The sequence below is a fragment of the Mustela nigripes genome, chromosome 13, assembly GCF_022355385.1.
Source record: "Mustela nigripes isolate SB6536 chromosome 13, MUSNIG.SB6536, whole genome shotgun sequence".
Taxonomy (NCBI): domain Eukaryota; kingdom Metazoa; phylum Chordata; class Mammalia; order Carnivora; family Mustelidae; genus Mustela; species Mustela nigripes.
Window position 1 is genome coordinate 142,688,167 of NC_081569.1, and position 24,448 is coordinate 142,712,614.

General features: G+C 53.8%; 1 protein-coding gene across 2 annotated transcripts in view; it reads right to left on the reverse strand.

The window, feature by feature from the left end:
* Window positions 1-24,448, reverse strand: part of CDC42BPB (CDC42 binding protein kinase beta) — a 95,946-nt gene that overhangs the window by 19,584 nt on the left and 51,914 nt on the right. For both annotated transcript variants that reach the window (XR_009399237.1, XM_059374046.1), the window contains exons 6-21: window positions 21,595-21,688; window positions 19,838-20,038; window positions 18,006-18,254; window positions 16,112-16,191; window positions 14,297-14,463; window positions 14,093-14,212; window positions 13,265-13,398; window positions 12,719-12,961; window positions 11,373-11,483; window positions 9,465-9,709; window positions 9,247-9,352; window positions 8,691-8,815; window positions 8,207-8,312; window positions 6,867-7,015; window positions 5,456-5,550; window positions 3,878-3,957 (exon numbers count right to left, since the gene is read on the reverse strand). Coding sequence is in view for 1 of the 2 variants with exons in the window: in XM_059374046.1 (XP_059230029.1) it covers window positions 3,878-3,957; window positions 5,456-5,550; window positions 6,867-7,015; window positions 8,207-8,312; window positions 8,691-8,815; window positions 9,247-9,352; window positions 9,465-9,709; window positions 11,373-11,483; window positions 12,719-12,961; window positions 13,265-13,398; window positions 14,093-14,212; window positions 14,297-14,463; window positions 16,112-16,191; window positions 18,006-18,254; window positions 19,838-20,038; window positions 21,595-21,688 (2,305 nt within the window). In the remaining variant the exon portion in view is untranslated. The remainder of the gene's footprint in view (window positions 1-3,877; window positions 3,958-5,455; window positions 5,551-6,866; window positions 7,016-8,206; window positions 8,313-8,690; window positions 8,816-9,246; window positions 9,353-9,464; window positions 9,710-11,372; window positions 11,484-12,718; window positions 12,962-13,264; window positions 13,399-14,092; window positions 14,213-14,296; window positions 14,464-16,111; window positions 16,192-18,005; window positions 18,255-19,837; window positions 20,039-21,594; window positions 21,689-24,448) is intronic.

Below are 24,448 nucleotides of genomic sequence, written 5' to 3' on the forward strand. Positions count from 1 at the left end.
GAGGCGACCGGGGCACTGCGTGGTCTGACAAGTCAAGGTTATCCCCAAGGCCAGAGGCCACCTTCCTCACCTCCACCCGCAGCCCCGACCACCTGTTCTCCCTGCCACCCTCCATTTAAGGGGCAGGAGCTGGACACCGCCGACCCACTCTTCTCGTTCAGAAGTGACTTTTTCTATACCTGGTATCGTTAAGCTAAAGGAGTCCAGTACTTTTTAACCTCATTTCGGGGGCCAAGAAGAAATTACGATGTCAATAAGGGTGTGGGGCCTATGACCCAGAAGTAAGAATTTCCTTGAAAGTTTTACAACACGGGAAGGCAATGTTTTGTTCTAAGAACTCAAGATTCCCAAGTTAATTTCCCAAGAAGCTAAAGCTTTGTATCTAATTTGAAGCTCTTTTTAAAACCACCTAAAAAGGACCTCATTTTGAGTGTTCCTGAAATTGTTTCCTCACGAAGGGCTGTGACTATTTGCATAGACATGCGTAAAGCACATACATGTGCTCCATAAGCATGAGCACTGTGACGTGGAGGTGGCTGGTGGGTTCTTATGGGAGCAGGTTATAGCTTTATCTAGCGTTCCACACTGAGATCCCAGTGACGCAAACCAGGAAACACTTCCTAAAAGTTGGAATGAGCGAGGTTCCTGTATAAGGAGCTGAATTCAGACAGGAAGGTATGTGAGCTCATGAACACACACGACCATGCACTGCACTATTTAAACCTGTTAGCAAATTCAGGAGGGAAATGTTCTGTGAATTAGCTAAACATCAAAGTACAAACTCAGTGGGGCGCCTGGGTACCTCAGTGGGTTAAAGCATCTGCCTTCGGCTCAGGTCATGGTCCCAGGGTCCTGGGATGGAGTCCCGCATCGGGCTCTCTGCTCAGTGGGGAGCCCACTTCCCCCTCTCTCTCTGCCTGCCTCTCTGCCTACTTGTGATCTCTGTCTGTCAAATAAATAAATAAATAAAATCTTTAAAAAAAAAAAAATACAAACTAAGCAAATTTCTCCCATAAATGAGGTGTGGTACACGCATTAGAGTCCGTATCTAGACAAACGAAGTAAAAGGGCGTGAGGTAACTGAATTTCAGCCACATGATGGCCTGGCTAGTCTCTCTTGGTTGGGGAGTCCAAACATGGGAATGAGGGATGAGGAGCCGTCCACATCTGAGGGCAGCTGGGGACACAGGGAGGGTGGTGGGGGCCAGCACGGGCAGTGGCTTACTTCTTCCTGAGAGGCTGGCAGAAGACGTGGGGAGGAGGCAGAGTCATTGGTTGCGACAGATGGCGGTGGGGGGGGAATGGGAAACATCAAAATACACGGACTCTGTCACTGCTGTAACCAACACTATAGTATTTAACGATGTGTTTGTATAGAGAAAGCAAGGTAGAAACTTCAAGAAGATGGTTCTCAGGTCTGGAAACACCGGACAAACCCAGACTGACCAAAGATTTTTTCTTTCCATCAATGAGTGTCCTTTGTCCTCAAACCACAGAGGGAAGGAGGGGCTAAGGCCAAACATGGAGATGGCAGGAGTTCCGGATGCTGGATACAGAGGCCTCCGTCCAGGTCCGCGATGGGACTACCTCCCCAAGGACCACTCCTCTTGCCCCAATCCTGCAGAAAAGCCTCGGTTCTCCAGGCCACCTCCACCCGGTGAGGACGGCAGGCCTCGGTCTCTGGGGACGTGCCTGGCGTTCCCGCGATGGGAGACACACAGGCCTCACGAGGCTGCATGTTTCTGAAGGAACCAGCTTGTAGCGACCAGATAAAGCTATCTGCTTCTTAAAACTGAGGACGACTTCAGGGAAAAGACAAACATCAACAGTTTGGTTAAGAAATCATTCTTTTTCGGGGCGCCTGGGTTCCTCAGTGGGTTAAGCCACTGCCTTCGGCTCAGGTCATGATCTCAGGGTCCTGGGATTGAGTCCCGCATCGGGGGGGATCTCTGCTCAGCTTCCCTCTCTCTCTCTGCCTGCCTCTCCATCTACTTGTGATTTCTCTCTGTCAAATAAATAAATAAAATCTTTAAAAAAAAAAAAAAAAGAAATCATTCCTTTTCTTTTTTAAAAGATTTATTTATTTCACAGTGATCACAAGTAGGCGGGGGAGGGGGGGAGTAGTCTCCCTGAGCAGAGACCCTGATGCGGGACTTGATCCCAGGACCCTGGGATCATGACCTGAGCCAAAGGCAGAGGTTTAACCCACTGAGCCCCCCAGGCACCCCTCTAAGGCACCATTCTGACAGGTGAACAGAAGCAGGTATGAGCCAGGGTGGCAGAAGTAATACAAACCTGCAGGATTTGGTCCTAACTGACCCCAGGTAAGGACTGCCACCAGACACCAGCCTGCTGACGCACAGCCAGCCAGCGGCCATCCCGAAGGCCCAGTGCGGACGAAGGTGGGGTGGGCTCTGGCAGATACCACCTCACCCTGATGACGAGGCCTGGCATCACCAACCCTACACGGGAAGTACCCCAGCATCACCAGTACACACAGGGGAAGTACCCAACGTCTCCTGGGCAGAATCCGTGTCCAAATGTGCAACCCCCCTCCAATCGTGAGGGCTATCAGACAAATCAGAACACAGGGCATTCCGCAGGGCAGCTGGCATGGCTACTACAGAAATGCCAACGTTATCACGCTGGGGAGGGGGAGGAGTGGGTGCCGCTGTTCCAGATCCAAGCCCCATGTGTCCTATGGGCTTTGGCTGGCTGCGGACCAGGGGAGGCCAGGCAGCGGTGAAGGACTCTGCTGAGGCAACAAGGGAAACGGATGTGCGCGCTCTGCTACGGCATCGGCGTGAAACATCCTCTGCCTGCTAGCAGCGGTGTGCTTATATGACAACACCCCTGATCTCCAGACGCCGCCGTGTCCGGGGACCTGTCTGTACACACAGATGGGGTCATACAGCTGAGAAACATCCGTATGCTTACTGTACTACTCTTTCAAATTTCCTGAAGGCTTATAATTTTCTAAATATAAAGGTAGAAATCAGTAAAAACAATGACACTTGTCAGAAGTCCCATTAAGGTGACCTGCTTTCATTATCTTAATTTCTGGCTTGTTTTAAGGGTTGCCTGACCCTAGTAAGGGTCCACCTCTAGCATTTTGGAAAAAGGAGGGAAAGGCTGTGCTAGGCCCACTAACAGCACACACGGGGACGAAGTCGGGCTCACACACCCCCACAGCGGCTTCCTTGGGCGGCCCCGACCTGCTCCCGCGGGGGGTCACTCCCAGAGCAGAGGCAGCAGGTCGGTGACAGGGCACCGGGGGCTGGACTCCTCTCATAAACCACCTTTCCTCTACCTGTCCCCAGCCAGTACAGGAGTCACTGAAAGGATAATGACACTGGCTTATTCTTCATCAGCTGCAATATGAGAATCTGTATTTTGAAAACTGCCCTGGGCATCTGGGTGGCTCAGTGGATTAAGAGTCTGCCTTCAGCTCAGGTCATGATCCCAGTGTCCTGGGATCGAGCCCCACGTCAGGCTCCCTGCTCAGCGGGGAGCCTGCTTCTCCCTCTGTCTGCCACTCCCCATGCTTGTGTGCTCTCTAACAAATAAACAAAAAACAAAACACAAAACTGCCTGAAATACTTAGCACACAGCCAGAGGCAAATGTAGATTTTCTTCCCCAAAGATGCAGAACACTTTCTTAATCAACTTCCATTTAGCCTGAGGACGCTTCTCTGGAAACCCTGCCAACACCTCAGATGCCTCTAACTGCACACACTGAACACCTGCGTCAGTGACAGGTCCGTGCGAGGCAGAAAGCTGTTCTATGCTGTGGGTGGCCCTGGGCGGGGTCACAGCATGTCATACTAGTTCCAACTTAACATCAATTCATTGATCACTTTGAAAAATAACCACTTACTCTAAATGTCAAATCATGTGCAAGAGGCGCAGTGTTGAAATACTCAAAAATGGAATCCTGAAAATCTGGAAGTTTAAGTCCTGTAAAAAAGAAACAAAGACCAGTCAAAGCAGGTTTAAGAGACAGTCTGCCGTGTTTAGATGGGAAGATGCGACGGCATCAAGAGGTCGACCCCCCAGATGTCGACCCCCGTAGGCCAACTGGTAAATCTGATGCGGTTCTAGTCACGTTCTAGTCGTGGTGCGGAGACTCGCTGAGGAAGACGGTCTCAGGAATCCTTACAAAAGGGGGTTGGAAGAGAAGAACTACCAGATACTAAAACAGGTTCCCCAAAACCTCTTTAATCAAGATCAAGTCAACAATGAACAAGGAGGAAAACCCCGAGATAGACTCCGGTGCTCCGGGGACTCATGTGGGAACAGTCACATATGAAATCAGTACAGAGAGGAACTTTCTAGTCACTGCTTTGAGACAACCGACTAGCCACAGGAAAAAACCAAAACTAGATCCATTCCTCAAACTGTACATCACAGTCCATCCATCCAACTGAACGAGCACTCCCGAGGTAACCGATGAAACCGTACCAGCACTGGACAGTACGAGCAACTCACGTGGAACACCTGGGGATTTGGGAATACTTCCCTATGACTTGAGGAAAGGGAGAAGACTGATGAATTTACTGCACAAAAACTAAAAACAAAGAGCACTGAAAAACATTATGCTCGGTAAAAAACAAAACAGACTCCCCAAAACCCAAAAAACCAAACATAAACAAAGTAAAAAAGACAAAACAGAAATAAGGCAAAACATCTGCAACTTCCATCACAAACAGAAGGCTCTAATCCTCAATATACGAACCGCTTCTAGAAGAAAACCTGAGGTTTTAAAAGTGGGCAAAAGCTATAAACACATAAAAATTATAGAGTAAGAAATACGAATAACCCTTAAACATACAAAAGGTGCTCGGTCCTGCTCGTGATAAAGGACGTGCAAGTGACTATGCTGATGCTCCTCTTGCCTCTGAGCGCACAGAGTGGCTCTGCGGCTGTGGCGCAGGCAGGGACGCACATGCTCGAGCCCCTGGGGTGGCGGAGTGAACCCAGCAGGAGGGGATGGAAGCTCGCTCTCTAACCGGCAACCCCAAAGAAACGGGAAGAGTCATACACATACGGCTGTCCTGTGACAGCGAGAGCAGAGCGCAGCACTGCCCGAGCCCCCAGCAGAACGTGGGGCGGTGTGGCCCTGAGCTGGGACCACCTCGCATGCCGTGGCCCCATCCACACACAGAACGGAGCCCCAAGCAGGTGCCTTGCGTCACCAGGGGGATACGAATGTGCATGCGCGCTTTTACACACAGGTATTTGCTGTGTATTCCGAGGTCCAACCGCAAGACTAAACCAAAGCCTGTGCTTACCTATGGGGAAGGTTATCTTTGAACATACCCGATTTCCGCTTTGAAGTAAGTGGTTTCTTTACGTAACCCAAAAAAAAAAAAAAAAAAAAAAAAAAATCTAAAACAAAACCACGTTCTTTAAAAAAAGCATGTAAGCACTTCAGAAGCTTATAATTTCAATTTACCAGTATCTGCTCTAAATTTTTCTTCCATCTTTTTCTTCAGAATTTCCATTTCTTCTAATAATTCTCTATTTTTGGCTTCGGAATCCTTTAGTTTACTAAAACAAAAAATAAAAAATAAACGGCTTTAAGCACACTGAGAGCAGGTCATCCACACGCTGACTCAGCAAGTGTCAGGATGCGAGGGCAGGGGCTCATCTCCAGTGGCTAGGAAAGTGCCGGAACACCACAGGCTCCCCACTGAACGGACGTGCAGCGGACGTGCAGACCTCTCTCGGCCTGGGCGAGCCTGCTGGGCATGTTACGGAGAGTAGGGCACTTCTGAATCATAAACAGACACGGATTTTAAAAATCATGGTTAATGCAGGTGTATCTCGAGGCTGCCATGCAGTTTCCGACACTCCTACTCTCTTTCCAGAGTTCTCTGCCCTCTGAGGACGCACAACCTCTGAACATCCTTCCCACAGCTGGCAAGATGGTGGGCTGCCCCTGAGACCATGACCACTGCCCGAGCACTGGGGCTCCTGGGGCTCCCACGCGGTCACACAGCCATAGTCAGGCCGTGGGAGTGCACATCTGGCCCGCAGCCGAGCAGGGGCTGCTGTGCTGAACTCGCCGGGGCGCTGGCTGGCCCACTGCGCCTCTGCCTGTCTGTCTCACCATCTGTGAAATGTGGCTGCAGGACGGCCGGCCTGCCGGACAGCCGAGAGGGTCACGTCATTAACAGAATAAAACTCTTACGGGAGCATATTCAAGTGGTAGCCATTATTACTCTTTTAGCCCAAACCAAGGAAATGTAGGACTCCGTAATCCTGTTACTGATGCCCTTGCTGACACCCAGGTCCCCGCCCCCTCAGGGAGGGGCTCGTGCCACCTGCCACACCCGCAGCTGCCACTCCGAGCAGGGAGGCCCAGTTTCTATGAAGCAGCGAGTTGGTCATTACGGAGTCCTGAGCGTGTCAGGCCGTTTCTGCAGACGGTGGCCTCTCGTCCCGCCCTGGCTGGATTTTCTGGTGGCCATGAAGGCTCTCCTAAAGCTGCATGAAGCTGGGAAAGTGTTTTCAAACGGGACACCATCTCCAACCTGTATTTTAAAGTTTCAAGTTAAAGGAAAAACTTGAAGCTGATGAACTGAACGGCAGTGCGGTGGACAAGAAGCCCAGAGTGGCCGCGTCCTGTCACCCAGCAGGGAAAACAAGCCCGGCCCTCGACACGCACACACACAACTACAGATTCACCACACTCACTACTCCCCGGAAACCCGAGCGGAACCCTCCAGCAGGAGGTGAAGGGCATCCATTCTTCCTGAGCACCTACCAGGTGCCCGAGACAACCCCCTGCTCAAAGCTCCTCCCGTCAGCTGCTGCCCAAGGTCACACGGCCCCCTGCGTGGATGGACCACAGGACCAGGTACCTTTCAAAGGACAGATTCGTGTCTTTGACTTTCCTCAACTCCTCCTGAACCAGCTGCTTGGCCCGGATCTCTGCCTCGAGGGCGGACTGCAGCTCCAGCCGTGCAGACATGTCCAGCTTCTGACTCCGGCGGACTTTCCAAAGGGGATCCTGCAGAGGCAATGGTGCAGGCGCGTCGTTAAGCTGTTTATCTGTTAAACAAAATGCTGGCAAACACGTTCTTTTCTCTAAAACTTGTATTATCACATTTAATAAGGAGTTAATTTAAACATTAACTTGATACTACCAGATATCATCAAAGTCCACACGACCCGATTTCAGTTCCGGCATTTTGTGATGTTTATTTTCACTTAGAGATCTTCTAAAGAATGAGCCGTACCTTCTCTTATTTTTTAAAAGAATAAAACTGAAACCCTAGTGTAACTTCTACTTGAGCTCACCAGACTCTCTCATGCGCCAAGATCTATTGTGAGATCTCAGCGGCCTTACTGTTCCTTCATCCTGAGACGTTCTGCTGTCTCGCTCAGAGACTGTGTCCGTATGCATCAGTCAGTCCTGCCCAGGATGAAGGACCACAGTAACCGGGAAGGAGGAATGACGGAGGAGCTGTGAGCAGAACCAGCCTGATGCCAGGGTCCTGTTCCTGCCGAGCCCGATGTGGTCCGTCCACTTTCAAGAGGGCTCGAAGTCTGGGGACGCCACTTTGATACACCTTTTTAAAGTATTCCCTAAACACTGGGTTTTCGTTTTCTGTGCACAGAGTAAGGAGAAGATAACCTGGTGTGGGGGCACAGGGCCGGGGAAGGGCGCTTCAGCTGGACGCTAATGCTAACGACTGCGCTGAAATCTGGCAAACAAGAGAAAAGTTAGCGAGTCTTCCGATGCCTGAGTCCCACACGGATTTCCTCAATCAACAGGTGAAAACACACTTCTCGGGACAGAAAGGAAAGACACTTTCATCCAGCGAGCCTCCAATACTAGTCTTCTGCAACAAGAACCACATCAACCACTTTTGCTAAAAGCACCTACGACTGTATTCTCTCATCTTCCAGATGGTTTGTGCACTCGGTGTTATCTCCGCGAGGGCAGCGGCCCATCCTGCCAAGGCTTCCCAGAGCCTGGAGCTCAGTGACTACTTGCTATGAGAGTGTGCTCTCAGGGGAGCCCGTGATCTCCAGGTAACTCACAGACCCTGAGCTCCTCATGCCAGGGCTTTCACTGGCCATGCGACGTCCCACGTGACCGGTGTGACTCGCCTGGCACGAGCTGCACTCACACTCAGCAGAAAGCCATTAATGAAATCCGTTGCCATAGAAATGCAGAGTTCAGAACGAGGCCTACCAGTGCTCTGGACCCCAGACTGGAGCTCCTTAGGGCCTCGAGCTCTTCGGTCATCTTGGAGGCAAGAGCCTGAAGATAACCTCGGGCATCTTTCTCGTCGCTGACCCTAGAGGAGGACCACACCCTGTGAGCAAGAGGAGCCGAAAACGAGACCAGATTCCTGCCTTCCACAGGACAGAGCGACACTGTGTCCTATCAGGCGGAACAGTCGCCCACAACGGACGAATGCCCGCCGGCAAGGGCTGACCCAGGCCCTTTCTGCTGTGCTATGCGGAGGCCTGGCCTCCTGCTCCCCAAACCCGGGGGGCGTGCAAAGCCTGACCCACACCATCAGTGACTTGGGGCGGTTTCTCCACCTTTGGTCCAACGTGATGACCGCCACGCAGAACTGTGGCCCCAGACGTTAGCAACTCAAGGAAGAGCAGCGAGGTCTGTGCTGAGGAAGCGCGTCGGCGAGGAGAGCCCGACGGGCCCAGGTACGTACCACTGAATGATCTCTGCGATCTGGGCTTCCCAGTGGGCCACCGACTCCTTCTTGGCTGCCAGACCCTGCAGCTCGTCCTCCAGCTGTCTATTTTGGGCTGTGAGTTTATCCACAAAGGAACAAAGCTGAAATTAAACAATCATGACTTGTTATTGGTGCCTTATAACTTTTAAACTTTTTTTTTTTTTAAAGATTTTAAACTTTTGTATGCTCTGGGAATCTCTGTGGGAAGCTAGAAGCTAACACAGCGCCCTTCAAAGATGACGTTGGTGTTGTTATAGCCCAAGTTCTCCTGAAGAGCCTGAAAGTGCGCCTCGTTACAAAATACTGTCCCAACTTGGTCTTCAATGTAGGCTTTTTGAGTGCATCTAACTTTGTACATCTCAATACAAATCTTAACACACAAGAGGTAAGAGCTGGTGGTTTGGGGTAATCAGCAGCTTTTAACCCAGTGAAACACCCAATTCAGAAGACCTAGCCTAGGACGCCCATAAGCACAAAGCTCCCAGGACCCATGACCGAGGACATGGCGGCCACACGCAGGGACGCAGATTACCCTCTCGTTCTCAGCCGTGAGCTTCTTGTTCTCCTCCAGCAGCAAGGCCCTCTCGCGCTCATACTTATCTCTTACTGTGCCTACTGCCTCCTCCATTTCTGTGTGCCTGGAAAGGTACGAGAGAGGGAGACAGAGGAGTTAAGATGCCCGTGAGGCAGCCCCCCGGGGCAGGCACAGCAGCCCGCACCCACAACACTGCAGAGTGCATGGACACGTACCGCTCTCGCTTGGACTTCTCCAACTTGTCCTTTAACATGAGAACCTCCTTCTGCAGGGCCAGCTGGAGGCTCTCCGAATCGTGCACCTCCTTCTTCACGTTTTTGACCTCCAGCACATGGGAGGCCTCACGCCTGACCAACTCCTCTTCATAAAACAGGACTTTCTTCTCGAGCTCAGATTTGATCTTGGAAACCTCCTGCTGGTGCTCTAAGGCGGCACCTGGTCCCCGGCCGCCTTGCTTCATCTGAAGATAAAGGGGACATAAAGCAAATTACAGAGCTCTGTGTCCTCCTGAGGGTCATGCGGCCTATCGCCCGCCCACCCAACGACAGGTGCTGCCCGGATGCATCTGGCTCCAGGGGCTGACAGGACCTGCCCTGCTGAAGGGACGTGCTCAGACCTGCCCGGGACCCCAGAGGCTCTGTCCACACCCGGACGTGAACGGTCTTCAAAGCCTCCTCCCACTGCTTGTTCATCACGCAACACTCGCCCTTTGAGGGCCGACTACGTGTCAGACGCCTCCGTGGTAACCGGGCTGCACCGAGCTCTCTGCTCTTGCGGGGCAGAGGGGAGAGCCCAACCAACCAGTAACTAAGCAACGAGATGCTACCATCAGGAGGCTAACACAAGGCAGCGGGATGAAGAATGGGGGTGGCACAAAGCAGACAACTAGGGAAGGTGGCACGGACCCATGAAGCCCCAGGTCAGGTGACACGCAGGGAGTCAGGCGCTGAGCTAGGAGTGAGCCACGTGCGCAACAGGAGGGCGTCGGGTGGCTGCAGTCGGCAGGAAGGAAGTGCCGGGAGGGGGCCCTCAGAGTAGAGTCACTCTGAAAGTGACTGCTGGGCACCAAAGACAGGATGCGCTCTGGCTGCCACGTGGAGCACAGACTGTCACTCTGGACAGCGACAAGCACTCGGGCACAAGGAAGCAGAAGTTAAGGCCCACAGGACGCAAGGACAATGGCGAGAAACAGGCACCTCTGAGATGTGTCCCGGGAGAGAGGGGAGGCCCACCATCTCCACTTCACAGACAAGGAAACCAAGGCTCAGAATGGGGACTTGCACACTCGAGATCACCTAGGCTAACAATGAAACCTGCCAGGTCCTCACCCCTGTTCCCTCCACTAATGCCTTTTTTTCTTCTTTAATATTTTATTAATTTATTTGACAGGGATCACAAGCAGGCAGAGAGAGAGAGGGAAGCAGGCTCCCCGCTGAGCAGAGAACCCAATGCTGGGCTCGATCCCAGGACCCTGAGATCATGACCTGAGCCGAAGGCAGCAGCTTACCCCACTGAGCCACCCGGCGCCCCATGAGCGCTTTCTACTCGCTCCGTCCTTCCCTCCCTCCCGAGGTGCCTGGCTTCCCCGCCCGGCCACCAGCCTCTCTTTTCAACTTCAGCAGCAGGATGTGGGCTTTTCCAGAAAAGGACTCCACTAAATTTAGAAGCACGAGATAAGGAAGCCTGGTTAAGCGTCTGCCTTTGGCTCAGGTCATGATCCCAGGGTCCTGGGATCGAGACCCGTGTGGGGCTCAGTGCCCGGTGGGGAGCCTCCTCCTCCCTCCTCCTCTGTCCCACCCCCTCCCTCCTTGTGCCCAAGCCTCTCAGCACATTCTCTCTCGCTCCCAAATATATAAAATCTTAATTAAAAAGAATTTCGAGACAAACGGCAGTTATCAGGTGTTAGTTTACCAGGGCTTCCTATAAATCGCCTGAGACGTTTTTTAGAAAGGAAAGAAATGGAGGAACTTGGGTTTTAAAAGTGAAAAGCTGCCATAACGGCATATTCTCCACGACCCGTGTCTTGTCCGCGACCGCCCTGCCCCCCGTCCCCCCACCCCCACCCCGGCGAGCCCGCCATGACCATTGGTGAGGGGCCCAGTCCGGCCTCCAGCAGGCACTACCTTGAGGGCCTCGAGCTCACTCTCCACTTGCTTGGAGAAGTTCTCGCTGTGCTCACGGAGCTTGCGCTCCCTGGAGGCCTCGGCGACCGCGTCCTCCAGCCGCGCTTCCAGCTGCAAGAGGAACGCCCACGGCTATTGGCACAGAGTCGCCCCCGACAGGGGCCCTCGGCCAGCGCAGTCCCGAGGGCCTCAGAATCCTCCCCTCTTCGTCAGACTTCATCCCCAGGGCTGAGAAACACATTCGAGACTTAACTGGAGCGGCTGGTCGGTAATAAACAAGCTTAAATTCTAATGTAAATCAGAAACTTGGCATTCGATTTCAAGAAAGGATGCTGAGTGGTGACACAAGTACTTGGCTATCTGGAGAACAGGAAGGCATCTACCCAGCGACAGTCATCACGCGTGCGCGGGCTGGGGGGACAGTGGAAGGACCGGGCCTCCGAGTCGCTACCCCCCACCCGCAGCCCCTCCTGCAGGGCGGGGCTGGTAGCGCTCAGCTGGGGGAACCCGCTGTCCGCAGCTCCCGCTGCAACTACGACCTCATCTGGGCTGTGAACTGAACCGAGAGGAAAACAAAGATGCTCTCTGAGACCCAGCGACTAAGCGCAAAAAAGGCCCTTCTTTGCCTAATTACCTGGGTTTTCTTCAAGTACTTTATCCAAAACAGTGTAACACGGTGGACCCAATGCAAAAACAGGTATGACAACCTACATGTTTACTAAGGCAGTTATTAAAGAAAAGCAAGAAAATGTAAGAACGCCCCTCCTCTCCCCACACGGGGGAGGCAGTTAGATTTCATAAAAAAATGTTACCTACATTAACACGCAATGGGTTTAGTGTTATACTGAAGACAGTGTCTTAATTTCTAACATGGTAGATACGAAGGGCTGTAATCGACACAAACAAGAGCTCTCTGGGGGTCTCGACAATGTCGAAGAGCAAACAGCCATCCGGAAAGCAGTTTCCGAGCCGCTGGGCTGACGTGCGCTGCGCCCGGTGGCGCCCAGTCCTCCCGCGCCTCCCCACCCCCCACGTCCGTGTGGCTCACGCACACATACATACACTGTGCTGGACCGATCGCTCACGATATGTTTTGGTTACATCTGTTAGTTTGCTTTCAAACAGAATTTTTAAAAATCAGCACCCTAAGACATCTCTTAGTGATTTCACAGACACATAGGGAGACCTGAGAAACACAAACTAAAAACCAGACAGACCAACTTGATTTCGCCTAAAATTTAAGATTTTTAAGTAATTTGTGTAATCCAGCCCAAGATCTCAAGATGTTTTATGAAGATTGTAGAAAGGTCCAAACGGTACAATCCCTGAAACAGCCGAAAAGCTACCTCTTTCCTGAGCTTCTCGGACTTGCGCATCTCCTGCCGCATGGAGTCCATCTTCTGCATGGCCGCCTCCGCCTCCTCCTCTTTGTCACGGAGCTGCCGGGACACCTTCTGCTTCTGGGAGCGGAGCTCGGCCATGCGCTCGTTGAGCTCCGAGAACTCCTGCAAGGCCAGCTTTCGCTGCTGGTGGGCGTCTTTGAGTTCTCTGGCCTGGGATTTCAATCGCTCCGAAGCCTCCACCAATTGCTGAACAGAAAAAACAAGAGACGTTTCACGTTTGCTTGACCAAGACGTGGATGGCCGGAAGCTCCGTGATCCCCGGCGATGCCAGCTGCAGACCACGGCCAAGACCAAAGGGCTTAGAAAAAAGCCCTTTGCTCAGCCCCAGTTACAGCCAAGAGCTGCCTGGAAGCAGCCCACCCAAGCCGAGGCGCTACGCACCATCCTCCCTCCAGGGAAGACACCCCACGACACGGCGACCCGCAGCCCAAGCCCACAACTTGCAAAACCATTCACGCCTCTCCCACGTCAGATCACTCCCTTGACTACCTTGTGAAAATCCTCCTTCTCCTGTCGCACCACACGGTACTGCTTTTCCAGGCCTTTCAGCCGATGTGTGGAGTCCTCATGCTCTTGGCGAAGGGTCACCGTGTCCTCCAGCTGCCGCTCGAGCCTGTTTGAATCTGAGCAAAAGAGAAAACCAACCATCCTGAGAGCACATGACTGAGTAACTCCTCGCGCTCTCGATCACCCAGGAGCTTTCTGACTTTCTCACACACAGAAGTTTGGAGACAGGTCACCTGACACAGGGTCAGCCTGGCAGGGACACCTTCTGCTTCTGGGAGTGGAGCTCGGTCATGCGCTCGATGAGCTCCGAGAACTCCTGCAAGGCCAGCTTTCGCTGCTGGTGGGCGTCTTTGAGTTTCAGTCTCAGGCACCTGGCACCTGCCAGGCTGACCCTGTGTCAGGTGGAGGGCTGAGACTCAGAAGGAACATGAGTCTTTAGGAAGCTCTGATAATCGAGGAACCACAGAAGACTGGGGCAGGGGGCTGGCCCAGCACCTAAACAACCGAGGGAAGCCTCAGGAAGAAATCAGCTGTGGCAATTCTGTCTCCGGGCTACAAAGAGGGGAATGAAGACAGAGAACTGTAAAACGTTCCAAGAGTTTGTGGATAAAAGACTAGAGACACATTCTGGCTTCAACTACAAAATCCTATTATTTGAGGTGTGCCGAGGTGGAAAATCCTCTCCAGTGAGCTGACGAAACAGACGTTTAAACAGGTTCACCGAAGCCGAGTTTTTCCCTCCTTCTCCACCTCACGAAAAGTACCGAATGTTCTCTGAAGGGAGGACCGCCTGAGACACATACCACCCACCTGCGATTTTACTCTTCAGACGCTCGATCTCTTCGTTGAGCTTTTTGATTTCCTTCTCCCGCGCTGAGCCGCCTAGCGCCCGCGCGGAGCCGTGCAGGGACTGCACCGTCTGCGTGGACTCTGGGGGAGGGACATGGGCCGTGAGGGCCGGCTGGCGCCCAGGGTGGCGGGCCGAGGCCGCAGAGGGCTGGGCTCCGCCCTCACCTTGCAGCTTCCTGCTCAGCTCCAGCTTCTCCTGCTCCAGCCTCCGGATGCGCCGCTCGTAGGCCTCTGCCTGCAGGCTGTTCTCCAGGTCCCGCTGCACGCCCTCGTCTCTTGTCAGGGTGCTGGACTGCATGATGCTCTTCAGAGAGCCGCGGTCAGAGAAACAGCTGCAAGGAAAGCCATGGGGTTTTCTCGTCTGAGAAGTCACGGTGAGCTCGTTGGCATTCTACAGCTTCCTGGGGCCAAACACGCGTCTTCCAGGCAGGCCACCAAAACCGCCTGTGAGAAGACTGGTGTTTACAGAGCCAGAGTTTAGCCCAGGGCCCTCATTAGGGCTAACGGTTGGACGACAGGGGCTGACCAACAAGGATGTGCCCTCCACAGGGGTCAGAGAACGAGACCCCTATGGCCCCGCTTCCGCTCAGCCAGAATGCGACAGGAGCCGGTGTCCTGCGGGCACCTGGGCGTGGGGACCTGGTGCAGGCCACGGGGATGGCCCTGGACACCCAGGCCACCAAGGGCTTTCTCCTCCTCCTGCCACTGACTGGCCGGGGAGTTCTGGGGATGGGCCGCTCCACCTCCAGGGCCCATCCTCCCCCACAGACTGAACGCGTGAGGCTCTCTTCTGCACGGCGGGCCCGCAGCGCACGCCACATGCACAGATTAAAGCCCTTGGCGCTTTAATCGAGCTTAATTCTCGAGCTGGTTCACAAGTTTAGTTCTCTTGCTTTTAACGTGACAATGATGCCAGGGGACTCCTGAGTTCTGCTATACGGAGGGCGGCGAAGTCACCAGCACACACATGCTTACGGGAAGGGCCGGGCCAGGGTCTCTCAAAGGTGGCCTGAGAATGCTGCGCTCGCCAGCACCACGGGCTCGGTTCCGGGAGGAGGGCCCTGGGCCCGACCTGCCAAATGCCGGTGGGCCCAGAACCCCCAGGTTTAACAAGCGCCCGCAGATCGAAAACAGATCAGGAAATGGGGAAGCCCTGCACGAGGGATTAAGAGGTCACTAGGCCTATGGCACCTCAGGCCACTTCATGGGGACTACAGGACGTCCGCGGTCACTCTGGCTCCTCACCCCAAGGGGGTGTCTAAGAGCTCAAGCAGAAACAACCTGCTCCTGAAGGAATTCTCATCAATCTGGCTACTAGCTGCTAGCGGGTGCCAGGAGTCAGGCTGTGCTGGCCTCCGTCAGGCACCGTGGGGCTCCGTCTGCTCCACGTGGCCTGCCCGTCCTCCGGCCCGGTTTCCTCTGAAAGCCGGTGAGAGCCTGGTGAAGAGGCCCATGTGGGACGGAGGCTGATAGGAACAGTCACCTCATGCTCGGGGCCTGCAGCAGCACACGGGGCTTCTGCTCCCGCCCTCCAGTTTCTCCCGCATCTGCGACCGCGCTCTGGCCCGCGGTGGAAACTACAAAGCTGCAACTAAAATCCGCACAAAAGCTGGCACGACTGGGACAGGGGGGCCACCGGCCACGGCCAGGAACAAATCTCGCCAAAGCGGACAGGCTGTGAGTCAGAAGTCAGCCAACTACCTCCCATGAGCCAAGGATAGGTTTCCCATTTTCGAGGTTTTGTTAACAAATAAGACTATATAAACGAGACCGCCCTTTGTGGAAGAAGTCTGCTGAGCCTGCGACATGTCACCATGTGTAGTCACCAGGGAACTCTTCTAAAGGACAGGCCCGTCCGTGCTCCATGAGCACGGTCCCCCTAACGCTGACGCAGGCATGCACCCGTCCAGGAGCAGCCCCCAGACTGCGCACGGAGCCCAAGGGGAGGCTCTGCCTGGGGAACAACACAGCGAGACCCACCTTTCTGTCGTGAACGTAAAACCGATGAAGGGCAAGTGCAGCCCAGAGAAGCCCGTGTGAGAACCTGGAGGCAGTATTTCCTGCAGAAGAACACACGACAGAGTGAAATCCACGTTCCAACAAAGGAAAAGGAGGAGGAAAGAATGCTACCCATGGGTGAGATCAGGGGTGTGTGAGAGAATGGCCTTCTGGGACATGGAGGACACAGTTCCCCGCCAGGGAGCACAGCCCGGGCAGACTTGTAGTTCTCAGGCCCAGCTGCGCCTGCTGCACGCACAATGCAGCGAGAGGACAGACGTGCTGCTGCAGGTGAGGATGGCGTCACAGGACACCTGCACCACACCCGCCCCTGCTCCACGTGGCCCCCAGCAGAGGCAAGCAGAAGGGCACAGACACAGCCCCCGGAGGGCGCGGGGCAGAGGCTGGGGCGTCCAGGTTCTCAGCAGCAACAGAGGCCAGAGGCAGAGGGAGGCCTGGAAGCCAAGCTAAGGTATTTTAGGTAAATACATGACCTACTCTATTCTTCAGTTTCAGGATCCTTCTTTATCAAACGTGAAACCGAAGTTACAAGTCATCCGGGAAATGTCAGTGTGGAAGTAGTTTCTTTGGAGTCTAGGAAAACCTTTCCCACAGTGACACTACTTTTCTCTGTGTGGTCTACAGTTAAGGGCTTATTTGAGTAAGAGGAATTCTCTAAGGAGCCATCAAGAAGATCCTTCCTCTACCTGGCTGAACCCCAGTAATTCTATCCCCAAACCAGGTCACATGTACGGACTGAAGAAGGCTGGGTTCAGCCTCAGAGCCAACATCTCTGGATCTAAAGGTGACGACTTGTGTACCAGAGGCCCCGTCGGACCAGCCAAACACGGCGTGGGCCCAGAGCCAGGACCCAATCTGGAGGACCCACGACATTGGTGGGAGGACTCAGAACACACACATGGTCACTGCTGCTCCCAAAACCCCTGCCAGACGAACACCAGTGAGCATAGGCACACCTCAGGAGAAATTTCGGGTTCGGTTCCGGACCACCAGAGAGGGAGTATCCCAACAAAGTGAGTCAACTGTATTGTTCAGTTTCCCGCGCATGTGAAAGCTGCGATCACACCACCGGGAGGTCTGTTAAATGTGTGACAGTGTATCCCATCAGGATAAAGCAAACCCCTTAATTTAAAACTACTCTAGTGCGGGACGCCTGGGTGGCTCAGTTGGTTAAGCAGCTGCCTTCGGCTCAGGTCATGATCCCAGCGTCCTGGGATCGAGTCCCACATCGGGCTCCTTGCTCAGCAGGGAGCCTGCTTCTCCCTCTGCCTCTGCCTGCCATTCTGTCTGCCTGTGCTCGCTCTCTTTCCCTCTCTCTGACAAATAAATAAAATCTTTAAAAAAAAAAAAAAATAAAAAATAAAAAAAAAAATAAAACTACTCTAGTGCTACGAAACAGTGACCGTCACCTGAGCTCTTGGCAAGTCGCAAGCCTTGATCACACATCACCTAACAATACAGAATTGTTACAATACAGTAAGAACGAAAAGGTCTGAGACACGGCAAGAGCCAGCAGAATGTGACCCAGAGACACGAAGTGAGCAAATGTGGTCGGAATAATGGTGCCATAGCCATGCTGGAGGCAGGGGTGCCACGAACCTTTGTCTGTAAAAACCCAGTATCTGCAAAGCACAGAAAAATGAGATTTGCCTGTGACCCTTACTTTCTCAAAGGGGCATTAAGGACCAAGCTGAAGGTTGAAATAAAGGTGCGTTTCTTAAAACAGCTACCAGATTTTTAAAAAACCCAACACAGTCCGAAGATGTATCATATTGGACAGCAACCCCGGACACACACTGCCAAGACTCGGCCCCATAGGGCCGCCACGTTGGGACAAGACTGCATCGACACTTACGATGTTTCTCAGCACGTCGTCATCCACATCGAAGTTGGAAGTGTCGGAAGGACTGCTCACATCAGGAATATAAGGGGCCTCCAGGTTCCGTATGTTCTCCCAATTCAGACCTTCAAAGAACGCGTGCTTCTTGAAGTCCTCTATCCCATTCTGGCCCAGCCGGCGCTCCCTGCTGCAGATCAGTCTCTGAATGAGGTCTTTGGCTTCTTCAGACACGTCAGTGACGTGGGATGGAAACTGAAACCGCTCCTGGTGGGGGGGGGGGGGGGACATGGGATGAAAACACATTTAGAAAAATCGAAGGTACACAGATGCTACAGGAAACAAGAGAGGCAACCGCTCCAAAGCAACAGTCCTAATTCCACGGTGACTGTAAATTCCACGGTAAAGTGTGAGCCACGGCTAACAAAACTGAATTCCAGAAAGTCAAACGAGAAAATCACCAGTCCTGCTTTTGCGCACAGTGGATTTGGTAGCATGTGCCATGCAAATGAAGAGGGACTGGTTTGTTACCCATCAAAGCGTCCAAGGACACAGACCGCACGCTGCGGTGGGACAGGCCCACATGGCTCTGCAGAGGGCGTTTTGCCAGGAGCTATGGCAGACCCCCTCCGGAAACCGTGCTCTACGGAAACAGTCACGAAGAGATGCCTACCGTGTTCACATGGCACGACATTCTCACCTGGTGAACTGCAAATTACCTACATGCCCAAAAGGGGACTTGTTAAAAAAAAAAAAAAAAAAACAGGGCACACGCACTGGACAGACAGACGACTAAAACACACAGACAAAACCAGTTCTATGTGATGTGATGCCATTCCTTCCAACACCCCCCCACTCCCCGGAGCAGGCCCACCACCGTGATCCAGAACCAGGGACGGCAGCACCACGTCCCGGGGTGGCGGAGAAGCTCAGGGGAGAGTGCACGGTGAGCCCGGCTGGGCCCCACCCGGAGCGCGGGACCAGCAGGCTCCGTAGCAGTCCCGGAGCCCAGCCCGCACCTTCAGAGTGCTTATCGCCGAGAAGGGGGGTGTGATTCCCACCATCTACATTCTGCCTCTCTGTGTTGTCTGACATTTTTATGTTTTTATGTAAGTATGTATTAATTTACACATGAAGACATTTATTTCTACTTTGGGAAAAGTGTTTTTTACAAGTACGGCCTGCTCTGGTCTGGAGTGAAACGGAAGACCGGCCACCAGTTCCGTGTGCACCTGCTCCCCGCGCGAGCCGTTAGTGAGGGACGGGGCTGAGGACAGGTCAGCGCTGAGGTCGCCCTTAGGGAGGCGGGAGGACGCCAAGAGCACCCTGGTGGCGGGGGGGAGCGGCCTAGGAAGGCCTCCGTGACTGCGGGGGGCAGGCGCCAGGAGCAGGAGGAGAAAGAGCAAGGGGTAAAGCAAAGGAGAAACGGAGCGAGGCAGAGGGGAGGCAAGGTCGGGGTGGAAAATGCACAGCCGGGAAGGGAAAAGGAACAGGATCCGGGAGGCAGGAGGATGCCGCTGTGGAGAGGCGCGTGGCGCCGTCACGACCGCCGGTGAAGCCCGCCCCTCCAGCGACATGCCCAGCGGCTCCTTGGCCCCTACTGTCCCGAGGCCGTGCCCGCTCCGCAGCACCTCCTGGGCCCGGAGCCACGGCTCTCCTCCGCTCATGCCTTGCCGGCCGCGGGTGTGGACCCGACCACCCACTCTCTCGGCTCCCGCCTGGCGGCCAGCAGCTGCCCCAGCCCTATCGCCTCTTCCCCAAAGACGCTCCCAGCTTCCGAGCAGCCCTCCCGCCTCCGGGCCTGCGCCTCAGGACTCGAATCAATGGGACATGGGAATGCTGTGTCTTACCTCGTGGTTCATGATCTTTCCATAGGTCTCCACGAGCGACTCTGCGTAGAAGGGCGTTTCTCCGTACAGCATCTCGTACATGCAGACGCCCAGCGACCACCAGTCACACTCGGGGCCGTACCTGCCCATGCCGTCCTCCATCGCCTGCAGGATCTCGGGCGAGATGTAGTCAGGAGTGCCCACGGCCACGGAGGACTGGACCTTAGGGAAGAGGGTGGTGTTGGAAGGGAAACCCCAGGCACTCTCATGCCACATGCCTAACTACCGCCTCTAAAACAGGGACGACAAATAAGGAAACCATCATGAGATCAAAGTGGCCTGTGATCATGATGAAAAACTGTAATTCAAAATTCAACGAGTAACTGTTCTCCTGTGGCACCACGCCCTGGGCAGTTTCCAGACGCAAAACACTCTCTCTCACACCTGGTCTCTCTGGGCCCAAAGGCCCACCTCAGCCCCCAATGGCACTGCAGTCCCTCAAGGGGTGGCAAGTTCCACAGGCTCCAAGGTGGGGTCCCGTGGCCACGTGTGTTCAGGCCAACCCTTCGCCATACCCATGTGCACACAGGCCACCTAGGTTCTTGTAGAACGAATTCTAGGGTGGGGCCCAGACACCGGACTCCCAGGATGCTCCCAGGGATGCTACGGTAGCTCACCGAGAGGCTACCCCAGCCTCCCAAAGGGAATATCAGGAAGGGGGTGCAGGCACTAGGTGGGCGCTAAGGAACTCCCCGGTGGGGAAATAGGAGACTAAGGGCCCTAAAGGGGAAAGAATATTCCCTCGGCTACCAACATCAGCAGAACAGGCCTATGACCTCTCTCCTGAAATCTGTGGCCCGAGAGGGCAGCAGTCATCAGAGAGAGCGAGAGGAAGCCAGTCAGCTGAGAATCAGACCGGTCTCGGAGGACGCAGAGAACAGAGTCTGCAAGACTGAGAGAAACCATCACAGAAGGCCTGACTGATTCTCCCCTGGTTACGTCTGAAGAGAGGGCCATGAGGTGAAGCCGCATCCCGGGTCAGACCGAATCAGCAGGGAGCGCTGCCTCCGTCACTTGACCAGATCACGCAGGTCACGGCTGGGCAGCGCTGCTGCAGCTCCGAGGCGGGCTGGGGAAGACCGGGGCATGAGGTGGTGGCACAGGATGCACGGCCATGCGTGCAGGGGAGAAAGCTGAGCCAGCCGTGCACTAGCTCAGTCGGAGGCTGCTGTTCATTCTGTCAGAAGACTGGATTTGAGGACAGTACCCACCTACCAACTCATCAAGACGCAGAGAAACAAGAGACCGGCTTGTTGGAAAGAGAAAAGTCTAGCATCAAGGACCCCTGCTTCTAGATCTGCAACACCCACAGGGCGAAAAGCCCTCACTGATGGGAAGTTAGCTGCCCAGACAGAACGCAGAGGGTAGTTATAGCGAACGTCTGTGTGCCTGAGCGTCCCGCACAGGGCGTTTCGAGAAGGGACACAAGCGCCGCCTGCCGTCCACTGCAGCCCTGACGTGACTTTAGCCACCTAGCCACGTCTGGAAACCCAACCCCCGGCTGAGAAGACACATGCGTGACTTTCGTAAACACAGAAAGCAAAAAAGAGCTTTCAAACTTAAGTAGAACGTTTCAACTGTCTCCTTAACAGATTTATCTTTTTAATTTACATTCATAAACTTGCTTTCTTAACTGGATCTCATATCACAATTTTAAGCCCCTTCTAATTACAAGCAAAACCCCAAATCAAATGGAAAATCTCCAACAAAATACCTACAGTTCCATCGTCATTCATCTTCAAGCATGATCCAAAGTCAGCCAGGCGGATATGACCATTCACGTCCAAAAGGACATTGTCAGGTTTGATGTCTCTGTTAGTGAAATAAATAAATGAGTTCACCATTTCCATGCTGTGCATTTGGGAGGTCAAGCCCTTACCTTGCAGCGTATCAGTGACAATCCCGGGAGCATGTCTCCCATGCACTTTCCATGGGTATGTGGCGGTGCTCACTGGTGCAGTGTCCCCGGTCCGTTGGGTGACATGCCACTCCTGTTCCCACCACACAGCCGACAAGGGGTCTCCTGAGCGTCTCCTTTGTGCCAGGCACCGTGCTCGACCCCACGTCTACGACAGTGACAGACCCCACAGCCCCTGCCTTCACGAAGCCTCCCCCTGGCTGAGGTGGCAGGAAACGAGCACGGGAGCACGACACGTGTGGTAAGTGCTGTGAGGAAACGTGAGGAAGTAAAAAATGCAGCCAAGGCTGGCCGGGCAGAGCCTGGATGAGAGCAGGAGGCAGGTGAAGCTCTGGGCAGGAGCCCAGCAGACCAAGGGCGCAGCACACCCCACGCTGTATGTGATGGATGATGACCTGAGGGCCGAAGACCAGTGAGCAGTAGCAAGTGCACGGCAGCAAGGGAAGCCCGTGGTCGCACGTGCTGTTCTAGGTCCTGGCAAACGTGAGCCCCGTCGGGGGTGGCGCTCTAAAACACAAACCCTCCTTCCTGGCAGAAGAAGCGAACAACAGGCTGGCGGGCGCGCAGTGAGAGCACAGGTGTGCCGACACGGTGTGATGCCTCCGGGAAAGCAGACACGCGCCCCCACTACTCCCAACATCGGGGACGAGTCCCACGAAGTAAGCAGAAGATGACATTTCTTACCCACAGGAAGACCCACAAAGCAAAAGAAAGCTAGCACAGCACTCCGAACTGGACAACACACAGGGAAGAGGAGAAAACAAACCAACGAGTCAGGAAAATACAAACAAAGAGCAGAATCAGACAAAACAAGGAGAAATGAAGAGAGTTGATTTAACTCAGGAAGAACCAGAAGAAAAAGACAAAAATCATCTCAGAAATAGTGACTCGATTATATGGTACCTGAAGGAGAACAAATTGAAATAAAGATCTGATGAAAGGCAGTGAAGCGGGTGAGGAAAGTCCTAGAAGAATAAGAAGTGAGACAAAGCAGAGAGAAGGGTCAGAGAGACGGAGTGAAGCAGAAGACAGGCTGGGAAGACCCAGAACACGGATCATGGGAGTCCCCAAAGAAACCGAAACAGTGAAACGTAACTAATACTTGAAAACACAGAAGTAAAAAAAGGACCTGAACTGACAAACTGTGGGGCCCACCAGTGAACACTTTCCAATGTCCTGTTTTTTGAAGCCAGAGAAGTCGATGCTGAAGGTCACAGGGATTGGTGACTGTGAAGACAGCCGGGAGAGCCGTGAAGACAAAGCAAGGGGCCTTGTGCGGCGACCAGGCCGCCATGGGCTCAGCCTCCATGACTAAAGCAGCAGGGCCCTGGTGCGGACAGACAGAGACGGCAGCACAGGACGGAATTTCCAAAACCAGACCAGCTGCACAAGGAGCGCGGACGTGCGGAGGGTGTCCTCTCAGTCCACTGGGCAGAGAAACACGGGAGTAAGTAAGCGGCTCACGGCATGACAGGAGGGCCTCTTCAGGATAACGTAGGCGCCCCCCACCTCAACGGCCCACCCCCCAACTCTCGGTCTGGGCCGCGTTTCCCCTGCGCGATCCTGCATCTCTTCCACACATGCAGCTCCTTGCTCGAGCTCTTCCTTTTCCAAGACCGTGTTTGTTTTCTGCACATTCCGTCTCACAAAACCGCACCGTTTCATCCCTCAGCCGTACTCCCTGATCTTTCTGGGAATGCACTGTCCTCCGCCAGCAAGCCTGTGTCAACCTCAGAGTCTTCGTTCCCACCTCTGCTGGGATCTGGGGCGGACCCCTCAGAAGCACGGGCGCTGCACTCCCCACCCCCCGCCATCCCCTGCTGCGGAAGCCCCGCCGGGGGGCGGCAGGCACTACCAACAGTCACCGCAGGCCCACAGACAGCCACCGAAGCCGGGTGCAGGGCGGGGGGCACAGGGTCCAGGCCGTGCGTGTTAAAGCTGGCAGTGCCGCTGCTCGTGCCGGCAGAACACGCTTCTCTCGTGCCCCACCAGATGTGGTTTGAGGCTACTCACCCCGTGTCCTCCTCCACCGGAGGCTCGGGAGTACTGACTGACTTCCTATAAAACCTGACTTTGCGAACTTTCTACCAAAAATGCAAAGCTTCCTGGTTTTAGACGGGGTTGTTCAACTGCTAAGTGTGAATCCTGAGTTGATGGCGCTGCTAATTACATATTTAATTCTCGTACTATGCCTGAAGTTCAGACAACAGAGTGAAGCTTCTCTAGAGCCAATTAAGAAAATACGAAGAAAGCTTTCTAATTAGGGAAAATAGGGAACGAATAAACTGTTAATAAGGGGTCAGGTTAATTTCCCTGGAGATCAGTGACAGAGGCAAAGACATTCAGGTCTGGTATGAATCAGGCACAGTCTGTCAGAAAGGTAAAACATAAAACTGAAGCTTGAAAACAACTACAAAGAACCGTTACAAAAGCAGGCACAATGATGTTAAGGAACCCATGAAAAAGGGAAAATGCACTGCTCCAAACCCCATTGCTCTAAACGAAGGGACAGTTGTTTGGGGCAGCTCCCCTGCTTACACTCTGTGACACGGGGACCTGTACCGCTGTGCCCTGGGCAGGACATGCGGCCAGAGGCCAGCTGTCCCAAGGCCTGGTGCCTCGGTTTCCCTGCTGAGCCCTGACGTGACACTCAC